This window comes from Podarcis pityusensis (assembly GCF_964106645.2).
Source record: "Podarcis pityusensis genome assembly, chromosome: 14".
NCBI lineage: Eukaryota > Metazoa > Chordata > Lepidosauria > Squamata > Lacertidae > Podarcis > Podarcis pityusensis.
The window spans coordinates 15,070,739-15,091,233 of record NC_138039.1 but is presented as its reverse complement, the minus strand read 5'-3'; the positions used below and the strand labels follow the sequence as shown (position 1 = coordinate 15,091,233).

The following is a 20,495-nucleotide window of genomic DNA, read 5'->3' as shown; positions in this document are numbered from 1 at the left end:
CTCCTGGCAAGGGCCTTCATTCTTACTACCCCTGGATGTGTCTCGTGTAGGGCTGTGAGGACCCTTTTGCAGAGGGGCTGGGGAACAACGACTCTGCTTCCCCATAACAGGCACCCCTTGTGGGCCGACAGTTCATGTTTGCGGGTTGTGTAGCCGGCGAATTCTGGCCCGGGGCTGCTGCTGGGCCATCCCCTCCACACCCAGTCCAGGACCCGGGAGATGACCCTATCTTTCTTGGAATGGTGTGCAACTTCTTGTGCCTGAATGGGGCGGTCGGGAAGCAGCTCCAGGCTCATAACCTCTTGTGCAGGTGCTGGGTCAGGGCCTGTTTCCGGTAGTGGTAGCCTGCTGAGGGCGTCCGCATGGCCCATCGCCTTCCCAGGTCGGTGAATCAGTGCATACTGGTAGCTGGCAAGGAAAATTGACCACCTGAGGACGCGAGGAGACAGCACTTGGGGGGTCTGCTTTTCGGGGGCAAACAAGCCAAGCAACGGCTTGTGGTCAGTCACCACGGTGAAGGGCCGCCCGTACAAGAAATCATGGAATTTTTTTACTCCCTTTACGATTGCCAGACCCTCCTTGTCGATTTGCGAGTAGTTCCGCTCGGTTGTGTTGAGTGTCTGGGAAAAGTACGCCACCGGTACCTCTCTTCCATCCGGGAGTTGGTGCCCCAGGACAGCTCCAATGCCATAGGGTGAGGCGTCGCATGCTAGCACCACCGGCAGCCTCTCGTCGAAGTGTGCCAAGACCGAGTTTGAGACAAGCAAGTCCTTGACTGCCTGGAATGCGGCCTCCTGGCGCTGGCCCCACACCCAAGGGGCCCGCTTGTCCAGGAGTCTGTGTAGGGGCTCCGCTACCGCCGCCTTGTGGGGAAGGAAGGAATGGTAAAAGTTCAATAGTCCCAAGAAGGCCTGAAGTTCAGTCTTGCTCTTGGGCGCTGGGGCATCACAAATGGCCCGTACCTTGTCCCCAGTCGGGTGGACCCCTTCTGCGTCCACCATAAATCCCAGAAAGTCCACCTGAGGCACTCCTAGTAGACATTTTTCCCGCTTCACCTTGAGACCCGCCGTCTGGAAACGGTGCAGAACGGTGCGGAGGCGGTCCTCAAACTCCTCTGGTGTGGGGCCGGCAATCAACACATCATCGAAGAAGGGGGTGACGCCAGGAATCCCTTTAAGGAGAGAGTCCATTATATTCTGGAATATGCCTGGTGCCACGCTGACACCGAATTGCAGCCGCTTTACCCTGAACGCTCCTCTGTGCGTCACAATCGTCTGTGCCTCTGCTGTGGCCTCATCTACTGGCAGCTGTTGATATGCTTGGGCCAAGTCCAGCTTGCCAAAAATTTTCGACCCAGCCAGGGTGGCAAGGACATGGCTGACCACTGGCACTGGGTATGCGTGGGCCGTGAGGGCCTTGTTTATGGTACATTTGTAGTCTGCGCAGATGCGGACCGAACCATTAGGCTTGACGGGTGTGACGATTGGGGTTTCCCAGGGAGCATTAGGCACCAGCTCCAGCACTCCTTGCTCTACGAGTCGGTCCAATTCCTCGTCTATACGGGGTTTCAAGGCGAACGGGACCCGGCGGGCCTTGAGCCTGACCGGTCGTACTGCGGGGTCAAGCTGTAGCGCAATGGGGGGGCCCGTATACTGTCCCAATTTCCCATCGAAAACCCCTGGAAATTCCTTGCATATGGCGTCCACGTCCACTTGTAAGCTAGTGTGGTTCACCCCGGTGACAGCTAGCCCCAGTGGTCCAAACCATGCCAATCCCAGTAAGCTAATGTAGGGGCCCTTGACCACAAGCAAGTCCAGTTGCCGCGTCCGCCCTCGGTATTGCACCCTGAAGGTCCCCACCCCCATTGTGGGGACCTTACGTTTCTGGAAGTCCCGGAGGGTGAATGGGGCCGGCCTGAGTTTGGGACCCCCAGTGGGACACAGTTTCCTTAAGGTCCTTGCCGAGATTATGGATAGAGTTGAACCCGTGTCAAGCTCCATGCGGCATGGGGCCCCCTCTATCTGTACCTCTACATAAATTTTCTCTACATTGGGGTGGGGCAACTGGTATACCTGGAAGTCCGTGAGCTCCGTCGAGTTGCCTTGGTGCGTTGGGCCCCGGGACCTGGGGCTCTTGGATTGGTCATCTGATGCCTGGTGTCGGGTGGGCCGAGCCCGACACACCCGGGCGATGTGTCCCGATTTTCTGCACTGCCTGCACTCTGCGTTGCGGAAACGGCAGGTCCTCCTCTCGTGACTCTCCCCGCAGCTTGCGCAGTTCCCTCCTTCTCGTCGAGGCAGCTGTGGTCTGTGCGCTGCTTGAGTGCGCTGCTGTACTCGGTGCACCTCCTCCCTGTCGGATCCTGAGTCGTCGGTGAGGTCTTCATGGTGGACCCTCGGTTGGGATGGCAGGCTCGGCCGTGCCTCTTGGGTCGACCTCTCGGCAGCTTCTGTTGCCAGGGCCTCCTCCAGAGCGACCTGGAACGTTAGGTCCTTCTTAGCGTAGAGGCGTCGTTGCAGCTTCTCATCCTTCAGGCCACCGACGAGGCGGTCACGAAGCATGTTCTCCAGCTCTGAGAAGTTGCAGAACCGGGCGGCTTGGCGGAGAGAGGTCACAAACCCAGTTATGGTTTCCCCAGGGGCTTGCCGCTTTGCGTAGAAGGCATTTCGACGAGCCACCACTGAGGGCTGCGGCGAAAAGTGCCCCTTCAGCTGTTCCATTATTGTTTTGTATGGAACAGTAGCGACGTCTTCAGGCGCAAGGAGAGCCCGGGCGATTTCAAACGTCTCCTCTCCGCAGACGCTGAAGAATATCGCCCTCTTCTTGGCGTCTTCTTCGTCGGTGACCCCTTTGGCTTCTAGGAGGAAGGTGAAACGGGAGGCGTACGCTTCCCAGTCTCCAGATGCTGGGTTGAATGGCGAGAAGCTGCTGTTGGCTGCCATTCTGAGTTCCTTGTGCCCCGGAGCTGAAGCCTGGATACACGGTGCGAGGCAGCGGTGCGGCAGTTGGCGGTGCTGCGGTGCTGTGTGTGGCAGTCAGCTCAGCGGGATCCCACCTTCGTCGCCAGTGAAATATACTCAGAGTCGCAAAGTGATTTCATGCTCTTTATTCAGCTCATAGTGGTGAGGAGGAATGAATAAATGTCCCCTCACAGTATCTGCTTTATATACATTATTTACACAATGGGCTGCACATGATTGGCTAATTCTGGAATTCTACTGTAAGCCAATCAGGTTGTGGATTCACTTCTATCTGGAGCAGGATTGGGTGGTTCCTGCCAACCAATCATACTGCTGCATTGTTCTAGGACCAATCAGACTGCTGCATTCTGAATCCTATTGTTCTAGGACCAATCAGACTGCTGCCTTTTGGATCCTATTGTTCTAGGACCAATCAGACTGCTACAGTTTGGATCCTATTCAACTCAGTACATAACAAGCTCCCAGGGTTATATCCTACTTTTCCTCCAAAGGAGCTCAAGGTGGGCACACACAGTTCCCCACAGACTTCATTTCATTCTCACAGCAACCCTGTGAGGTAGGCTAGACGGCGACCGGCCCTGGGTCACCTGTGAGCTTCATGACTTAGTGGGAATTCGAACTCTGGCCTCCCAGTCTGACACTCTAACCACTAAGCCACACTTCTGTTCTAGTGCAACTCCAGAGGCCCCGTCTCCCTCCTCCTCTATTGAAATGAAGCCAAGGAGGGTGAGATGGGGGACTTATTTTTATCCACTGCATTTTGTCCCACCATTTTCCTCCAAGGAGCTGTACATGGTTCTCCCCCTCCTCATTTTAATCCCACACAGCAACCCTGTGAGGTAGGTTAGGTTGAGAGAGGCAGTGAACTGCTCCGTCCCCAAGGTCATGGCCGAAGGGGGATTCGAACCCGGGGCCTATCCCAACGCTCTACGTCAGGCACCCCCAAACTCAGCCCGCTATATGTTTTTTTTGAGACTACAATTCCCATCATCCCTGACCAGTTGTCCTGTTAGCTAGGGATGATGGGAGTTGTAGTCCCAAAAAACATCTGGCGGGCCGAGTTTGAGGGTGCCTGCTCTACGTCACGCCGGCTCCCGTCACGTTCTACGTCAGGAAATGGTTCTTCAAGCTCAGACGTCGCTCATTCTGAAAGCACTGCGTCCTCCCCCCCCCCCAAAAAAAGCCGTTCGGAGCGCCTTGCTAACCCAACCCTGGGAGTCGCAACTCCCCTCCCAGCCGCCAGGGGGAGCAGGGATAACCCTTTCGCCTCTCGCACGCGCTTGCTTCCGGCAGGGAAGAGGAGACCATAGAGCGCATCCGGCACATGCGCCGTCTCTCTTCCTGACTCGGCGTCGACCTTCGGAGGCTGCTCGGCGCGGCGGGGCTGAGGGGGGCGAGGGAGCGGCGATGCCGCGGGGCTGGGCGCCGGCGGCGCTTTGGTGGCTCCTGTGGGGCTGCCGCTTGTGGGACGCGGCGCGGGGCTCCGAGGATATCGTGGTGGGCTGCGGGGGCTTCGTCAAGTCCGACGTGGAGATCAACTATTCCCTGATCGAGGTGAGCGCTGCGCCTCCGGCTTCGCCCGCTCTGTGTCTCGCATTTGAAACGGGGGGGGGGGGCGGGCAGGTGAAGCAGCTCCTGGGGGACTGAGAGGAAGAAGAAGAAGAAATGGATCAAGGGCCTCTTTCTCATTTTACTTACCCTACTTAATTCATAAAATTCATACTACTTGTTTGTGAAAAACAAACATCCACCCCCCAAACCCCTCAAAGCGCTTTACGGAAAGATAAAGCAGCAGCATCAAGGGAAACGCACAACCCTAGTTTAAAGCAAACAAATGTTTAAAACTCTGAAGTGGGTTAAAATCACATCGACTTTCCAATAAGGTATGTTTTTTGAAGGCTCCGAAGAGAGTTCAGCAAAGGCCCCTTGCACAATCTCAATAGGCAGCGAGTTCCAAAGTAGATGCTCCTATCAAGTTCCTTACCGTGTACTTTTTAGTGCATGGCACTTATGTAGCTGTAGGAAACGCTCACCGCATGCATAGAGTGGATTTATTGCACCACGAACTCTTTAACCCCTTAGTTGCGCAAACCTAAGTTTCCATTATGCAGTTGAGCTCCTCTTATGAAATACTGACAACCTGAAGGTGTCTTGCATTCACCCTGCACTATCCTGCTACAGAAGAAGGAAAGCCTGTTCTGTGACCAGCGCTGAAGCGCAAAGCAGGTTGTGTGCCTTTGCCAGTCCACTCGCGAGAAGTTCTACAGTTTACAGCCATTTTGTGTGGGGGTTCCTGTTCCTGGCCCCCCCCCCCATGTTGACAGAGTGCGTATAAGTGCCCCCACCCCCATTGCACTCTTTTTGTGACGTGTTGAGTGATGCCTTCAGGTTACTTCAGGGTTCAGTGCGGGGTGTGATTGTGCGTCTTTCAGATAGTGGCTTCTCCTCTGGCAGGCTAGTATTTTATTTTTTTGCAGGCCAGTAACATTTGTGGGCTTATTTGCAAGGCTGCTTTAGCCTTTAGTGTAAAGTAGGGTGGGACACCTGTGGCCTTCAGATGTTGCTGGACTACAATTCTTATCATCCCTGACCATTGGCTGTTCTGGATGAGACTGATGGGAGTTGGCATCCAGTAACATCTGGAGGACCACAGGTTCCCTACCCCTGCTTTAAACCATAGTTAGAAACGTAACTGTAGCTTAAAGGTGAAGGTGCAACATACGAGGGATAAAATGGCTGTTTTGCACCTCCATGCTCCTGCTCTGCTACTGGGAACTAAGCTTTGCTTTGGCTTAGTGTTACAGCCAAACCTGGGCTTGTGTTTTGTCTCCCTCTGAACAAACTGAGAGATGTATCCAAGGTTTCTTCTTAGCATACTGGTTGTGTTTTGTTTGGAGGAGCCGAACCATGAGCCTATGTTTGGACATAATGCTGAGCCAAATCATGGCTTTCCTTCCTGGAGTGGAGCAGGAGGAGGAGTGGGGGGGACAGACATGAAGCACTTAGTTTTCTTCCTGCTCACCAGCATATGGTGTTTTTCTTTGAAACCATATTTTTAAGCTTAATTGTGTTTTAATGTGTCATTCAAACCAAGTCATTGTGTGCTCTGTATTTTTTTTTCCAAAAAGCTTTTGAGTGTATTTAATATAAAGAAAAGTGAGGGATATGAGTTTAAAATAATAAATAATTGCTGTAGCAGAATTACCATATTCCATTGTGGGGTTTTTTGCTTTTAACTTATAGATTAAATTGTACACCAAGCATGGAACCTTGAAATACCAAACAGACTGTGCTCCAAATAATGGTTACTTCATGATTCCTCTGTATGATAAGGTAAGCAACCATATGGTACCTGAACTGTAACAGCCAGAGGTCGCTAACCTTTTTGCACCTGTGGGTAAATTTGCAAACTGGAGAAACTGGGAACACCATCACCCCACTCCACACCGCTGTCAACCACACACTGCTGCTTTCTGTTCTATAGGCTACAGTGGCAAGTTTTCAAGCCTAATTTTAGCGCTGGGTGAGGGAGGGGCTACCGGTTCCAGGCTAGTGACCCCTAGCGTAGGTCTTTCTTGAATTTTGAGTTTATTTTTCCGCCCTGCGTGTACAGCTAATTGCGCAAAAGTTAAATGTATGTAAGTTGAGGGCATACTGTACTGTGTACAGTTCGGGTAACTTCACCTGGAAAGGGATATTGCAGAATTGGAAAAGTTTCCAGAAAGGGCGACCGCAATTATCAAGGGGATGGAGTAACGCCACTAAGAGGAAAGGTTGGAGCTTTGGGGACTCGTAAGTTTAGAAAAAAGGTTAGTAAGAGATGACACAATAACAGATTATAACATTATTCTTGGCACAGAGAAGATGGATGGAGAAAAGGTTCTGCCTCTCTCATAACATTCAGAACTTGTGGACATCTAAGGAAGTTGAACGTTAAAAGCTTCAGGACAAATAAAAGAAAGTACTCCACCTAGTGCATAGGATTTATTGGATACCCCCTTAAGATAGAAGATAGTCAACTGCTGGGTTTTCTTTAAAAAGCTGTTGCATTTTTATTGTAATTGCAAAAAATGTTCATGATTTCTTTCGTAGGGGGATTTTGTCCTTAAAATTGAACCTCCCCTAGGGTGGAGTTTTGGTATGTATGTACCTGTTTGTTTGTTTGTTTGTTTGTTTGTTTTTTGATGGGGTGGGATATGAATTGTTCCAAATGTTGGTTTTAGATCATTTTGGTGTGTATGTTTGGCTCTGCTCACTTTTGGCATGCTGTCTGAAAAAAAGATTTGCTGACCCAATGTACAGAACTGTGCTGTAACACTGCAGTCATATGCATTCTTATCTGGGAATAAGTCCTGGGAATAACTCACTGAAAAGGACAGTATAGGATTGCACTGGATTGAAACTGAGGTTTTCAAAAGTTCATTTCTAGTGGCATTTGCTTTTATAGGTGGCATAGGGAACCTTTGGTCCTTCAGTTGTGGCTGAACTATAGCTCCCCACTATCCCTGGTCCTTGACTGTGCTTGCTGGGACTGAAGAGAGTTGTAGTTTTGCAACCGGAGCCCCAGGCATTCCTCACACCTGTTCTGGGGTGATAAAAAGTCAAAAGCTATAGAGATAAGAACAGGGCTCTATGTAGAATATGTTGGGCCTTGCATGGTGAAAAATGTTCTGTGATCCTGTCTCTTTGGGGGGGGGGGAATGCTGCCTTGATTTTATTATCTATTTACTGAAAGTCTTTCTAAGCTACTTAATTTTACAAAAAAACCAAACCAAAAACCTGAGCTGTATAAAAAAAATCCTTAAAAACCCACAGTATCATAACAACAGTAAAACAGCACAGGAGCAGGTAAAAACAGGAATTCAGTTTTTAATCCCTCCCCCTGCAAGTATAATGAAAACAACCAATAAAACAGGTAAACCAAACAGCTCTTTGGATCACAGCATTCAAAAAACGATGCTAAACCTGTTTGCCTGATATTGCTCCCCTTTCTCATTACTAAGACTAGGAATCACTTGCAACTTATAAATCTATTGACCAGAAGTGTTCAAAATAATCCACATAAGGCCCTCCAGACCCGACCATAGGTCTGTGGGGGGTCTTTGATCTGATGAACTGATGTTAACAAATGCAATAAAACTTCCAAATGTCATCAAATGGGCCTCTTTCTGTCTTCTAGCTACATGGTGGAGGAATTCAGAAATAGCAAGGTCCAATCTCATGGGTCAGGGAAACTTTGGCAAAATGATATCATCTTCACATGATGTCTGAAGCAACCAAGGCCACACCCGCCTCATATTTCACCACTGTGCATCCACTCCATACATTTAACCACCCTTATACCATTTTTAGCAGTCATGGCTTCCCCCAGAGAATCTTGGGAACTATTGTTTAAGGGTGCGGAGGTTTGTTATGAGGTCCCTATTTTTACAGAACTGCATTGATTGGTTTAACAACCAATCCCTCTTCTCTGCAAGGGAAATACTCTTCTCCTAACAACTCTTGCACCCTTAATAGACTACACTTCCCAGGATTCTTTGCTGAAAGCTGCAGCTGTTAAAATGGCATCATAGTGCTTTAAAATGTTTGGGGCAGATATGGTTTCAGGAATGATGCTTCATGTATAGCAGACGCAGAAGACATTGACATAATTTTTCCTCCGTTTCATGCTTTCCCTTTCATTCCCTCCCCACCAGAGCCCACAAGCGTGGACATCCATGTGGACGGCATCAATGACATTTGCACTAAAGGAGGAGACATCAACTTTGTGTTTACAGGCTTCTCTGTAAATGGGAAGGTAAAAGGCCCTTGCTGTTTGACCATTGCTGCCTCCTTTTGGAGGAGGTGATGGGGAAGCAGGTTCTCTGTGCTTTCTTCCCTGCAAGCTGAAGAGCTGCTCTGTCCCCTTCTTTCCAGGTTCTCAGCAAAGGTCAGACACTGGGTCCTGCCGGGGTTCTTGTTGCACTGCGGAATCCGGGTTCGGAGGCGAGCATACAAGCCACGACCACTCAGCCGGGCGGAAAGTGAGTCTGACTTGTTGCCGCAGGGCTGTATCTCATGCTGTAGCTTCAGTGGCGCAGCAGATTTCTGGGTGTGCAGCAGTTTTTCCACTTCCTCTCCAGCCCACCCTGCCACGCCCACCCTCAAAATAAACTCTGGAGAGTTGAGGGGCTCCCTGGAGCATCTTTGGGGAGCACACAGGTGGGAGGAGAGGAAATGGCAGTCCCATTGTGCCAGTGGGATTGCATATGTGGAGCATTAGTTTACAAAGTATAGGTTATTTACATACAGCACTTAGGGCTCACGAGTATAAAAGCAATTTACGAGCATAAAAATCCAACTGCGCAAGTGTTAAAATACAGAAATCCATAAATAGCATGCGCAATAAAACAACCCCATTAAAAACAGCATAGTAACTAAAAGAGAAGAATCTGGCTGGGAGAGCAAGGTAATGCCTACATAAATAGAGTGTGTTGCTTGTATACCAGAGGTGGTTTTTGGACAGTTAAATATGTAGGGCCTGAGCGACTGCGTGAAAGGTTTTGCTTCCGATTCCTCTCTTACAGTCTGGCAGGGATTGTTTGAAAAAGAAGGACGGGACCATAGCTCAGTGGTGAAGCACATGGTGGGTGGGGTACAAATATCATCATCGTATGGCACACACTGTTAGCCAGAGCTATTCTGTTTGTGAACCAGCTTTCCTTTTCTACAGGTATGCCTTTTTCAAAGTCCTTCCTGGGGAATACGAAATCTTTGCTTCCCATCCAACCTGGATGCTGAAAGAGGTGAGTGCTCCTGTAAATGGAAGCGTCGAGCTTGCACACAAATCTGCCCCATACGCTGGTGAAGTGACTTTAAGGCTCTGACTTTCTCAGAACAAGAAGGATCTTTCAATGGTCAAAATGGTTTTATATTTACAAAAAAAAGCCTCCAAAACTGTATGTGGAATTGTGAGACCAACCGTTCACATTTTTCTATATTTCAGGCCAGCACAACTGTAAGAGTGACCAATTCCAATGCTTATGCCTCTGGCCCTCTCGTTGTTGCTGGTTACAACGTTTCAGGATCCGTCCGGAGTGATGGGGAGCCCATGAAAGGGGTCATGTTCCTCCTTTTCTCGTCGTCGGTAACCAAGGAGGTCAGTTGTACATCATGCAAAAGAGAGGGTTGTAGCCAACTATCCACCCCACCCCCCGTAGACCTATTGAAACTAATGAACCCAAGTTAGTCATTCCCATTAATTTCAATGGGTTTACCTTGAGTAGGACTAACATTGGATACAACTCGGAATGTTTTTGACATCTGTGGAGATGTGACATTGGTCTTGTTTTTTTACCCCCTCGTACTGTTTTTGACAAACGTGCCTAACTGCAGTTAAATGAGCCTGGTCTTCACAGAATGAGATAGTGGTAGAGTCAGGCTGTGGAAGAAAGGGACTGTGTCGCTTAATTCATTTTATTCATAAAAAGTATTTATATACAGTGGTACCTCGGGTTACATGCGCTTCAGGTTATATACTCCACTAACCCAGAAATAGTACCTCGCGTTAAGAACTTTGCTTCAGAATGAGAACAGAAATTGTGCTCTGGTGGCGCGGCGGCAGCAGGAGGCCCCATTAGCTAAAGTGGTGCTTCAGGTTAAGAACAGTTTCAGGTTAAGAACGGACCTCCAGAACGAATTAAGTTCTTAATCCTAGGTACCACTGTATCTCCATTAAAACGCAAAAAAGCCAAAACACTTCCATAAAATAAAATCCCTATTAATAAAGTTAAAATTAGAAATCAGCTAACCTTTATGGAAAGAGGTATTCTTACTTGCCTGCATAAATCTTACAGAATTGAAAAGTTTTCAATAGGTATTTAAAAGCTGAAACAGGTGGTGCCTTCAGAGTACAGATGGAGGACCACATTTCTAAAGTTTTACCAACCATAAGGGATGGTAGGAGAAGTATGCCAACAACTTCTAGGGATCCAAGCTTGAACACTGCTCCCATCCATCTGGTTTGTGGGGAACGGCCAATGCTCCAAAGTAATTAGACGATGGGCGGTGTGAGTTTCTCTTGCGTCTTGTGAAGGGGAGGGAGCGATTCTGTACCTGAGTTCCATGTGCACAGTCCTGGTTTTTGCATATGAAGCATCTGCTTTGTCTGCTGCTCAGTGAGCCAAATTCCCTGTTTGTTTACATGAAGAGGAAATACCATCGTTTGAGTGCCTCTCCAGATGAATGGGGAAGCTTTGGCAGCCACAGAGCTCCCATTTATGCATTGGAAAATTCTGTGCTTCTTGGGGTTCCTTGTTCTCGGTATAGAGGATTGTCTGCCTTCTTTTGTACAGGACATCATGGGCTGCAGCACCTCTCCAGTTGACGGCTTTCCTGCCAGGGATGATTCTCTCGCCTATCTGTGCAATGTCATCTCCAAAGAGGACGGCTCGTTTACTTTTCTGTCTTTGCCGAGTGGGAAATACACTGTGGTGAGTAATGAGAGAGCTCCCCGGCCTTTCTGAATAATGATTTCCTCAAAAGTGAAGGCTACAAGCAGGGGCCCTTCTTGGGGCCCATGGGTGCAGTTGGAGGTCATAGAAACTGGTGTGTGTGTGTTGACAACAACACTTGCACTCTGCAGCCACACACACACCCTCATCTCCCCACTGCAAACAGCAAGTAGGCTTGAAAAAAATAAAATAAACTTTTTTCAAACATATTTTTTATGTGTGTGAGAGAGAGAGCGACAGATTTATTTGTTGCATTTATATCCAACTTTTTCTCCTGTGAGCTCAAGATGTACATGGTGCTCCCCCTTAAGGTAAAGGTAAAGGGACCCCTGACCATTAGGTCTAGTCGTGGCCGACTCTGGGGTTGCGGCGCTCATCTCGCTTTATTGGCCGAGGGAGCCGGCGTACAGCTTCCGGGTCATGTGGCCAGCATGACTAAGCCGCTTCTGGCGAACCAGAGCAGCGCACGGAAATGCCGTTTAGCTTCCCGCCAGAGCGGTACCTATTTATCTACTTGCACTTCGGCGTGCTTTCGAACTGCTAGGTTGGCAGGAGCAGGGACTGAAAAACGGGAGCTCACCCCGTCGCGGGGATTCGAACCGCCAACCTTCTGATCGGCAAGTCCTAGGCTCTGTGGTTTAACCCACAGTGCCACCCGCGTCCCTCTCCCCCTTCAGGTAGATACATATTATTACATTGGGCTGTATCCAACTAAGTATTACTCAGAGTATACTCATTGAAATGAATGGCTTAAGCTCATCATGCCCGTTAATTTCTTTCCTCTGGTTATGGCTAACATTGGATGCAGCCGATTGCCTGGAGGGCCCCTAGATTCAACAGTCACCATTGCTAGAGAAACACCTCCCACTGCGATGGATTGGATTTTGTCTAGATTTGTCTTTTGGAGAAACACGTTGCTTAACCTGGGGCTCTGCATTCTTCTCAGGTCCCCTTTTACCGAGGCGAGAGAATTATGTTTGATGTTGCTCCATCTAGATTGGACTTTACAGTGGAGCATGACAGTTTGAAAATTGAGGTGAGCTCTTCTCGAATTACCCTTTTTGCACTCTGGATAAATTTAGGTAACGCATATCGTACGGATGGATGTATCTTAACCTGAAATAATCCAGCAATTCAGAACTATTTCAAATGGGGTAGGAGGGAGGAAAAACAGTTCCAGTATGATGCATTCTAATTCCACCCTTTTTCACCCGTGGTAAAACTACTCATTGGCATTCAAATTCTGGATAGTGGTTTGTCAAGAAATGACCAAAATACTCAAACATCCCATTCCAACTTCCCTGCAGCTTTTTTTTTAAACTGAATCTATGGGATGATCAATTGAAAAGTTTCAGCTCTCAGAAACTCTTGATGAGGATGCTGGCAATTGCCAGAACCTCAGTTGCCCCCCCAGTGGAGAACCTTGTAGGATTTGCGACTTTTGCTTTGGTATAAGAATATGTACAGTTTAGCATTAGCTGAAAAAATAACTTCTCAATCACGTGTTGCCAAAGGCTTGGAGGACCCTGAAAGATTCTGTGCTGTTTGGTAGGATTTTATCTTATGTACAAAAAAATGGACACACGGGACTCCCTTTCCGTAGTATAATGTATAATTTTTGTTTTCCTAATGGTTTTAAGTACTTTACAAACCTAATGCTAAATCCTTCTCAGATATACAGTACTTCTGTTATTTTTATTGTATTGATTTGATTTACCTCAATAAAATCTTTAAATAATAATAAAAATATATTTTAAAAAAATTGAAAAATTGTCCAGTGGCACCTTAGAGACCAACTAAGTTTGTTCTTGGTATGAGCTTTCGTGTGCACCAAGAACAAACTTAGTTGGTCTCTAAGGTGCCACTGGACAATTTTTTCAATTTTTTAAATACATTTCTATCGCATCAGACCAACACGGCTACCTACCTGAATCTAATAAAAATAATTTTTTTATTATTCAGCCATTGATCTCTCCTACTTCCTCCCTTTCAGCCCATTTTCCATGTCATGGGCTTCTCAGTCACAGGGAGGGTTTTGAACAGCCCAGAAGGGGAAGGCGTTTCAGATGCTACTGTGACGCTGAATAACCAGATTAAAGGTATGTGCTTCTTCTTTTGCTCTGGCGTCCTACCTATTTGATGCTTTTGGCCGAGCTGAATTCAAACACAATCTGTCCATTTTTAATTTGTCCACAGTTACTACCAAGTCTGACGGCTCTTTCCGACTTGAAAACATAACCACCGGAACATATACCATTCAAGCCCAGAAAGAGCACCTCTTCTTCGATACCATTACGGTGAAAATTGCCCCCAATACTCCCCAGCTGGCCGACATCATCACAACAGAGTGAGTGTCTGAGTAGGAAGCCGAGCAAGACAGCAAGGGCGGGCTTGGGGTTTTTCAGAGCAGAGCCAAGAGGCCTTGGGATAGGAGCACAGGACACTACCATACACCAGGGAGGGGCTGTAACTCAGTGGCAGAGCAGCTGCCTCACGTGCAGGAGGTCCCCAGTTCCAGCCCCAGCATCTCCAGGTAGGCCTAGGGAAGATCTTCTGACCTCCTCTAGAGTTGCTACCAGTCAGAGTAGACAATCCTCAGCAAGATGGACCAATGGTGCGGCTTGCTTATTTATGAATGAATGAATGAATCTAGATTCAGGTAGGTAGCCATGTTGGTCTGACGCAGTCGAAATAAATAAAAAAAATTGTCCAGTAGCACCTTAGAGACTCCTTAGAGACCTTAGAGACTTTGAATGAATGAATGAATGAATGAATGACATTTCCTCCAAGCCATTCATGGTGGCCTACAGAGTTCTCCCCGTTTTATCCTCACAGGAACCCTTTGAGGTAGCTTAGGCAGAGAATAAGTGACTGGCTAAAGGCTACCTGGTGAACTTCATAGCTTTGAACTCTGCTTTCCCAGGTCCTGATCCAACACACTATCCAACACTGGAGCAAGTGTGGTGTAATGGCTAGAGGGTTGGACTCGGACCTGGGAGGCCAGGGTTTGAGTCCCCAGTCAGCCATGAAGCTCTCCTTGGGCCAGTCACTTCGCTCTCGGACCAACCTACCTCACAGGGTTGTTGTGAGGGTGAAATGGGGAGGAGGAGAACCGTCTGCCTTGAGATCCTTGGAAGTTAAAGGCGGTACAGTGTATAATTGTCAACAACAACAATGGTGTCGTTATATCGGAGTTGGGAACCCTGGGGCCTTTTAGATTTCCTGACCATTCCAATTGTTCCTGACCATTGGCAATGCCCTTCTTTCCCCAATAGGTTCAGTGTCTGTGGCCAGATATCAGTAACCCGCTTTCCTGACTCTATCAAGCAGATCAACAAATACAAGGTGACGATGTTGCCTCAAGACAAGGACAAAACCTTGATGGTTACTACGGAAACGGACACTCGCGGTGCTTTCTGCTTCAAGGCAAAATCGGGTGCCTATGTCATCCAGGTCAGAATAACTAGTACCTCTTAAGAAAAGAAATAACTCGTAAAAGCAATCAAATCTGGAAGCCTGGGAGCAGATTTCTGTTTCTCAAAGCAGTGGGAGACCTTAGGCCCAGGGACCACATGTGGCCCTCAAGTCTTCTCTACCTGGCTCTTGGAACCCTTTACTCTCCCTGCTTTGTACCCCCAGTTTTTCCCTGGCTGGAATGTGTCCTTGAACGCTGATAATGCTTCTCTCTTGCCTCTTGGAGGGCAAAGGAGTGGGTGTGGGTGTGTAGAAAATAGATCAGGGTTTCCTAAACTTGGGTCTCCGGCTGTTTTGGGGCTACAGTTCCCATCATCTCTGACCCCTGGTCCTGCTAGCCAGGGATGATGGGAGTTGTAGTCCAAAAACAGCCGGAGACCCAAGTTTGGGAAACTGAACTAGGCTATTGCACAAAGGGAAAATTGACATTCATTGCTCCACCCACCACTGGTATGTGAGCCCCAGAAGGTCGGCCTGAGGGAAGTGCGGCCTACAACTCCCATCAGCCTTGGCAAGCATACTCAGTGACCTCCTTGCATATTTCCAGTTTCTTGCTCCTTTGCTGCTCAGCGAATGGGGTGCAGCTGTTGTCTTTTATCTGTCTTGCTCCATTTCACACAAGGAAGTAATTCTCAGCGTCATTTTCTTTGCTGTAGGTGATCGTTCCCGAGGCAGAAGCCAGAGCTGGCCTTGCTTTGAAACCCAAGATATTTCCTGTGACGGTTGCCTCCAAACCGGTGCTGGACGTGACTTTCTCACAGTTTCTGGCCTCCATTTCGGGGAAAGTCACTTGTTTGGGTAAGATTTGCACTGACGGGTGGAAATAGTTGACTTAGGTTGCTCATATAATCTGGTGGGAATAGCCGATTTCAGAGGAGAACTTTGCTGGATGCAACCATGTGATTGGCTGCAAATTCTTGTTGAGTGTCTGCTTGCTGGTAGATCCAGGTTTGTTCTCAAATGAGTGCTGTCTCTCATCAAGAGGCTAACATCTGAATCAAGGCTCTATCCCCCGCTCCCATTTCTAGGAATCTCTGACACACACACCCCCTCCCAAAAGTCCTAAGGAGGCTGCTGACTAAACATGGCAATCTGAAATCTGCACATTTCCCTCTTTTTGTCTTCCCCCAGATGCTTGTGGCGAATTGACAGTGACACTCCAGTCTGTGAACCGGCAGGGGGAGAAGCGTAGCCTTCAACTTGCAGCAAAGTCTAACTCAGTGACTTTCTTGTTTGAAAATGTGCTTCCTGGAAAGTATAAAAGTAAGGACAATGCAGTGCTTCTAGTTTGTATGCAGCAAAGTCGTCTGCTAGTGCAAAGATTTCCACCTGTGTAATGGAACTTAATCTTCTTACGTGCCTTCCCTAATTACCCCAAAAACCTCTGGAGCAGATTTTGGGGGGGCCAAGAGAGGGCATGTGGAGAGAGGGAGTCTGGTTGCACAGGGGTGTTTATTGCCTTTTCACTGTTTCAAATTGTGCCAGAATTTGCTACTCATTCATATTTATGGTCCACTTTTCATCATCATCATTTATTTCTGTGCTGCCTTTCCAGAGTTAAAACCATGCTCAAGGCAGCTTCCAACATGAAAACATTTATTTCATAATTTAAAAAATATATAACAGCAGTCATAAGCCATAAATAAAAGCATGTCAAAATGTACACAACAAAACTAAACCACCTCCACATAAGACATAAGAACTAAAAACAAAGCTGCGAAAAAATAATATCAATAGGACAGCAGAATTAAAATCTCCCAAAATTTATTCTTGACCCCAACAAAAATCCCTAAACAATGCCCCACGTTTTGGACAAGATATGTCTCCACTGAAGTTCAGCCTTCAATGTTTATTCAATTTAATATGCTAGATGTCATTAAATAAATAAATAAATAAACCACTGCCACCACACTGTTAATCGTTTAAAAAGATGCCTTAACATCATAATGTTATTTTTCCCAAAAAAATCATTTTAATACAATTGCTTATAAAACAACAGAAGGAAATACTCTATTAAAAAGAAACGTTCCCATGTTCTCTTGCACGCTGAAGTTTCTCCTAGTTTCTGTGTCTGATGTGTACAATCCCTGTTGTGTACTTCTTATTCCAAAGAGAGAGAGAGAGAGAGAGAGAGAAATGTGGGGAATGCACAGGTGAAAGCACATAAGTTCCTTACGTCTTGCAGACTTCCTTTTCAAACAGGGCTAGCCAACGTGGTGCCCTCCATTTTTTATGGGCTCCAGCTCCCATCAGCCCCAGCCAGCATGGCCAGTGGTCAGGAATGATGGGAATGGCTGTTCCTGCCACATCTGGAGGGCGCCACGTTGGCTGAATATGCCCAGTTCTTCCATATCTGGACTTATTTTTAAACGCTAATGCTTACAAAATGTTCGGATGACTTCTGTGCTTGTCTAACTGCTTGCGTTTTAAGCATCAGGCGTGACACCTCCCCCTTACTGGTCTGTCTTTTCTCTTTTAAGTGAGCATCATCCGTGAAGACTGGTGCTGGAAGAATAAATCCTTGGAACTTGAGGTTTTGGAAGAAGATGCGTCAGGAATTGAGTTCCGCCAGACCGGCTATATGCTGCGCTGTTCTCTTTCCCATGCGATCACTTTGGTGAGATCACAGCTTATATGCGTTCTCTTTGGCCTGAACTGCCCCACAATATATAATCATAGCCAACTGCCTTATAGACAGTCAGACTCAGTATTGATCATAAGAGTTGCTCCTTCCAGTCCATTCCAGTCCTTTCCAAAATCTGGTAATCACCAACCTGGCTGCTGCCCATAAGTATCAAATTAATGATTTAAGTAATATATTTCTATACTGCTGGGGGGGATGCTGGTTGCGCTGTGGCCTAAACCACTGAGCCTCTTGGGCTTGCAGATCAGAAAGTCGGCGGTTTGAATCCCCACGATGGGGTAAGCTCCCATTGCTCTGTCTCAGCTCCTGCCAACCTAGTACAGTGGTACCTCGGGTTACATACGCTTCAGGTTACATACACTTCAGGTTACATACTCCGCTAACCCAGAAATAGTACCTCGGGTTAAGAACTTTACCTCAGGATGAGAACAGAAATCATGCTGTGGCAGTGCAGCGGCAGCAGGAGGCCCCATTAGCTAAAGTGGTGCTTCAGGTTAAGAACAGTTTCAGGTTAAGAACGGACCTCCAGAATGAATTAAGTACTTAACCGGAGGTACCACTGTAGTTCGAAAGTAGATAAATAGGTACTGCTGCTGTGGGAAGGTAGACGGCATTTCTGTATACTCTGGTTTCCATCAAGGTGTTCCATTGTGCCAGAAGCGGTTTAGTTATGCTGGCCACGTGACCCAGAAAGCTGTCTGTGGACAAACGCCGACTCCCTCAGCCTGAAAGCGAGATGAGCGCCACAACCCCATAGTCACCTTTGACTGGACTTAACCGTCCAGGGGTCCTTTGCCTTTACTGCCTTTCCCACTTAATTTTGGAGGCAGAATTGAAAACTGCTGTAGTTGTTTGAAAACTGACTTGGAAACTTCAAAGATTGGGATTCAATACCTGCTAATAGACTTTTTGGGTTTTTTGTCATCAGGAGTTTTATCAGGATGGAAATGGACCTGAGAATGTTGGCATTTATAACCTGTCCAAAGGCGTGAACAGATTCTGCCTCTCCAAGCCGGGTAAGTGTCTCGTTGGAAATGAATGGTCTTGTGTGTATGTGTTTGTGCGTGAGTTCCCAACAGATAGTGGTAAATTTTGAAGTGCAGCTCCCATAACAGCCCCCAAAGCTGCACCCCACTGCAAGGTGAGTCCACAAATACAGGAAGGTGCATTGGTTTACCCCATTCTCCAAAGAGCAGGAGCGCCTAGCCTAATATCCAACATTGTAGGATCAACAGATAGCCATAGGCAGGTAAGCTGCAAAAGATGGTTAGCGTGTTGGACATTGACTGGGAAACCCCAAGTTCCCAGGATGACTGTTGGCCAATCGCTGTCTTGGGCTAGGCTCCCTTGCAGGGTTGTTATTTTGAGGTTGGAGTAGACCAAGAACCACAACCTTCCTGGGGTGCCTTCTCCTGAGCCAAGTGCATCCTGGAATTCCTCACCAGTCCTGTAGGGGGCGCACCAGGTGGGAGGCCATGGAATGTAGGAGGAGTGCCTATCTACCTATGCAATCTGCACTGAGATAGAGAATTAGTGAGGTTGTGTCTTCGGTTAGGCAAGCCTCTTGTTTAGGCAGCAGGTTTCAGGTTGCCAGCAAAATGCTTCAAGCGAGGCAGGTTCAGGAGCTGACGAAAAGGCTAGCGTGATACAGTTTTGAAGTATGGGAACCTTCAGAATCTGAAATCAGGATTGCAACTGTGTCTCGCTTTGATATTTTCAGGTGTGTACGAAGTCACACCCCGTTCCTGCCACCGTTTTGAGCACGAATACTACACCTATGATACGTAAGCATGAAGTAGCAGCTGGCTGGTAACCTTTGCGGAAATGTTCACCGGCAATATTTGCAATGGATAAATGTGATAAACTAGAAGGAGGCTTCACATATGTGAAGCTGTTTCCGGGGCCTCTAGAAGCTGTGGTGGAGCCGCTTTTCCATGGGTTCATCGCACAGTGCGGCTGTCATGCTCTTTAAAGAATGAGCACTTAACTGCCTGGTTGGAGCCAGGCAAGCAGGTCCTTAGCACCTGACAGTCTTCCTTGATCCTAGCTGGGTGACACTTGCATGCTAAAGAGCTGGCTGTTTGGAGTCTAGGAAGCTGCCTTGTTAAAGTCAGGCCATTCAGTGCAGTATTGTCTATAGCAGTGGTGGAGAACTTTTGGCCCGCAGGCCAAGCTTGGTCCTACTTGCCTGCCTGATGTCAGTAGGCAGTGAGATCCAAATTGTAGGTCCTGCCACATTATGATAGCCGTTTTCAAATGGCCCAAGGGCTGTCACATGGAGGATGGAGCAAGCTTGTTTTCTCCTTCTCCAGAGGCTAAGACCCGAACCGATGGATTCAGCTTACGAAAAAGGAGATTCTGATGAAACATCAGGAAGAACTTTCTGACACTAAGAGCTGTTTGACAGCGAAACAGACTCCCACGAGACGTGGTAGACTCTCCTTCCGTGGGAGATTTTTAAGCAGGGGTTGGATGGCCATATGTCGTGAATTGTTTAAGTTGAGATTCCTGCATTGCGGGGGGTTGGACTAGATGACCCTCAGGGTCCCTTCTAACTCTACAGTTCTATGAGTCTGTGTTATAGCAGCACTGTGTCGTGTGGGCAAGTAGCTCTCATGCCACTGCTAGAGCATCTAAAGGCCACTTAAATGTTATTTAAATGTACAGGTGAAACTCAAAAAATTAGAATATCGTGGAAAAGTTCATTTATTTCAGTAACTGAACTTAAAGGTAAAACTAATATATGAGATAGACTCATGACATGCAACACAAGGTATGGCAAGCCTTTATTTGTTATAATTGTGATGATTATGGCATACAGCTGATGAAAACCCCAAATTAACAATCTCAGAAAATTAGATTATTGTGAAAAGGTGCAGTAGCTATTCAATCCATAACACCTGC

At 47.5% G+C, this 20,495-nt stretch overlaps 1 protein-coding gene across 1 annotated transcript in view; it reads left to right on the top strand.

Annotated features, from left to right (window-relative positions):
- The first annotated feature begins 4,373 nt into the window (after positions 1-4,373).
- Positions 4,374-20,495, top strand: part of LOC308463428 (BOS complex subunit NOMO1-like) — a 33,355-nt gene continuing 17,233 nt past the window's right edge. The window contains exons 1-17 of the mRNA XM_080981806.1: positions 4,374-4,535; positions 6,225-6,314; positions 7,074-7,119; positions 8,678-8,778; positions 8,898-9,004; positions 9,694-9,766; positions 9,967-10,119; positions 11,315-11,452; positions 12,420-12,509; positions 13,467-13,572; positions 13,670-13,820; positions 14,749-14,926; positions 15,604-15,745; positions 16,079-16,210; positions 17,428-17,564; positions 18,520-18,607; positions 19,312-19,375. Coding sequence (XP_080837932.1) covers positions 4,389-4,535; positions 6,225-6,314; positions 7,074-7,119; positions 8,678-8,778; positions 8,898-9,004; positions 9,694-9,766; positions 9,967-10,119; positions 11,315-11,452; positions 12,420-12,509; positions 13,467-13,572; positions 13,670-13,820; positions 14,749-14,926; positions 15,604-15,745; positions 16,079-16,210; positions 17,428-17,564; positions 18,520-18,607; positions 19,312-19,375 — 1,943 coding nt within the window. The 5' untranslated portion in view covers positions 4,374-4,388. The remainder of the gene's footprint in view (positions 4,536-6,224; positions 6,315-7,073; positions 7,120-8,677; positions 8,779-8,897; positions 9,005-9,693; positions 9,767-9,966; positions 10,120-11,314; positions 11,453-12,419; positions 12,510-13,466; positions 13,573-13,669; positions 13,821-14,748; positions 14,927-15,603; positions 15,746-16,078; positions 16,211-17,427; positions 17,565-18,519; positions 18,608-19,311; positions 19,376-20,495) is intronic.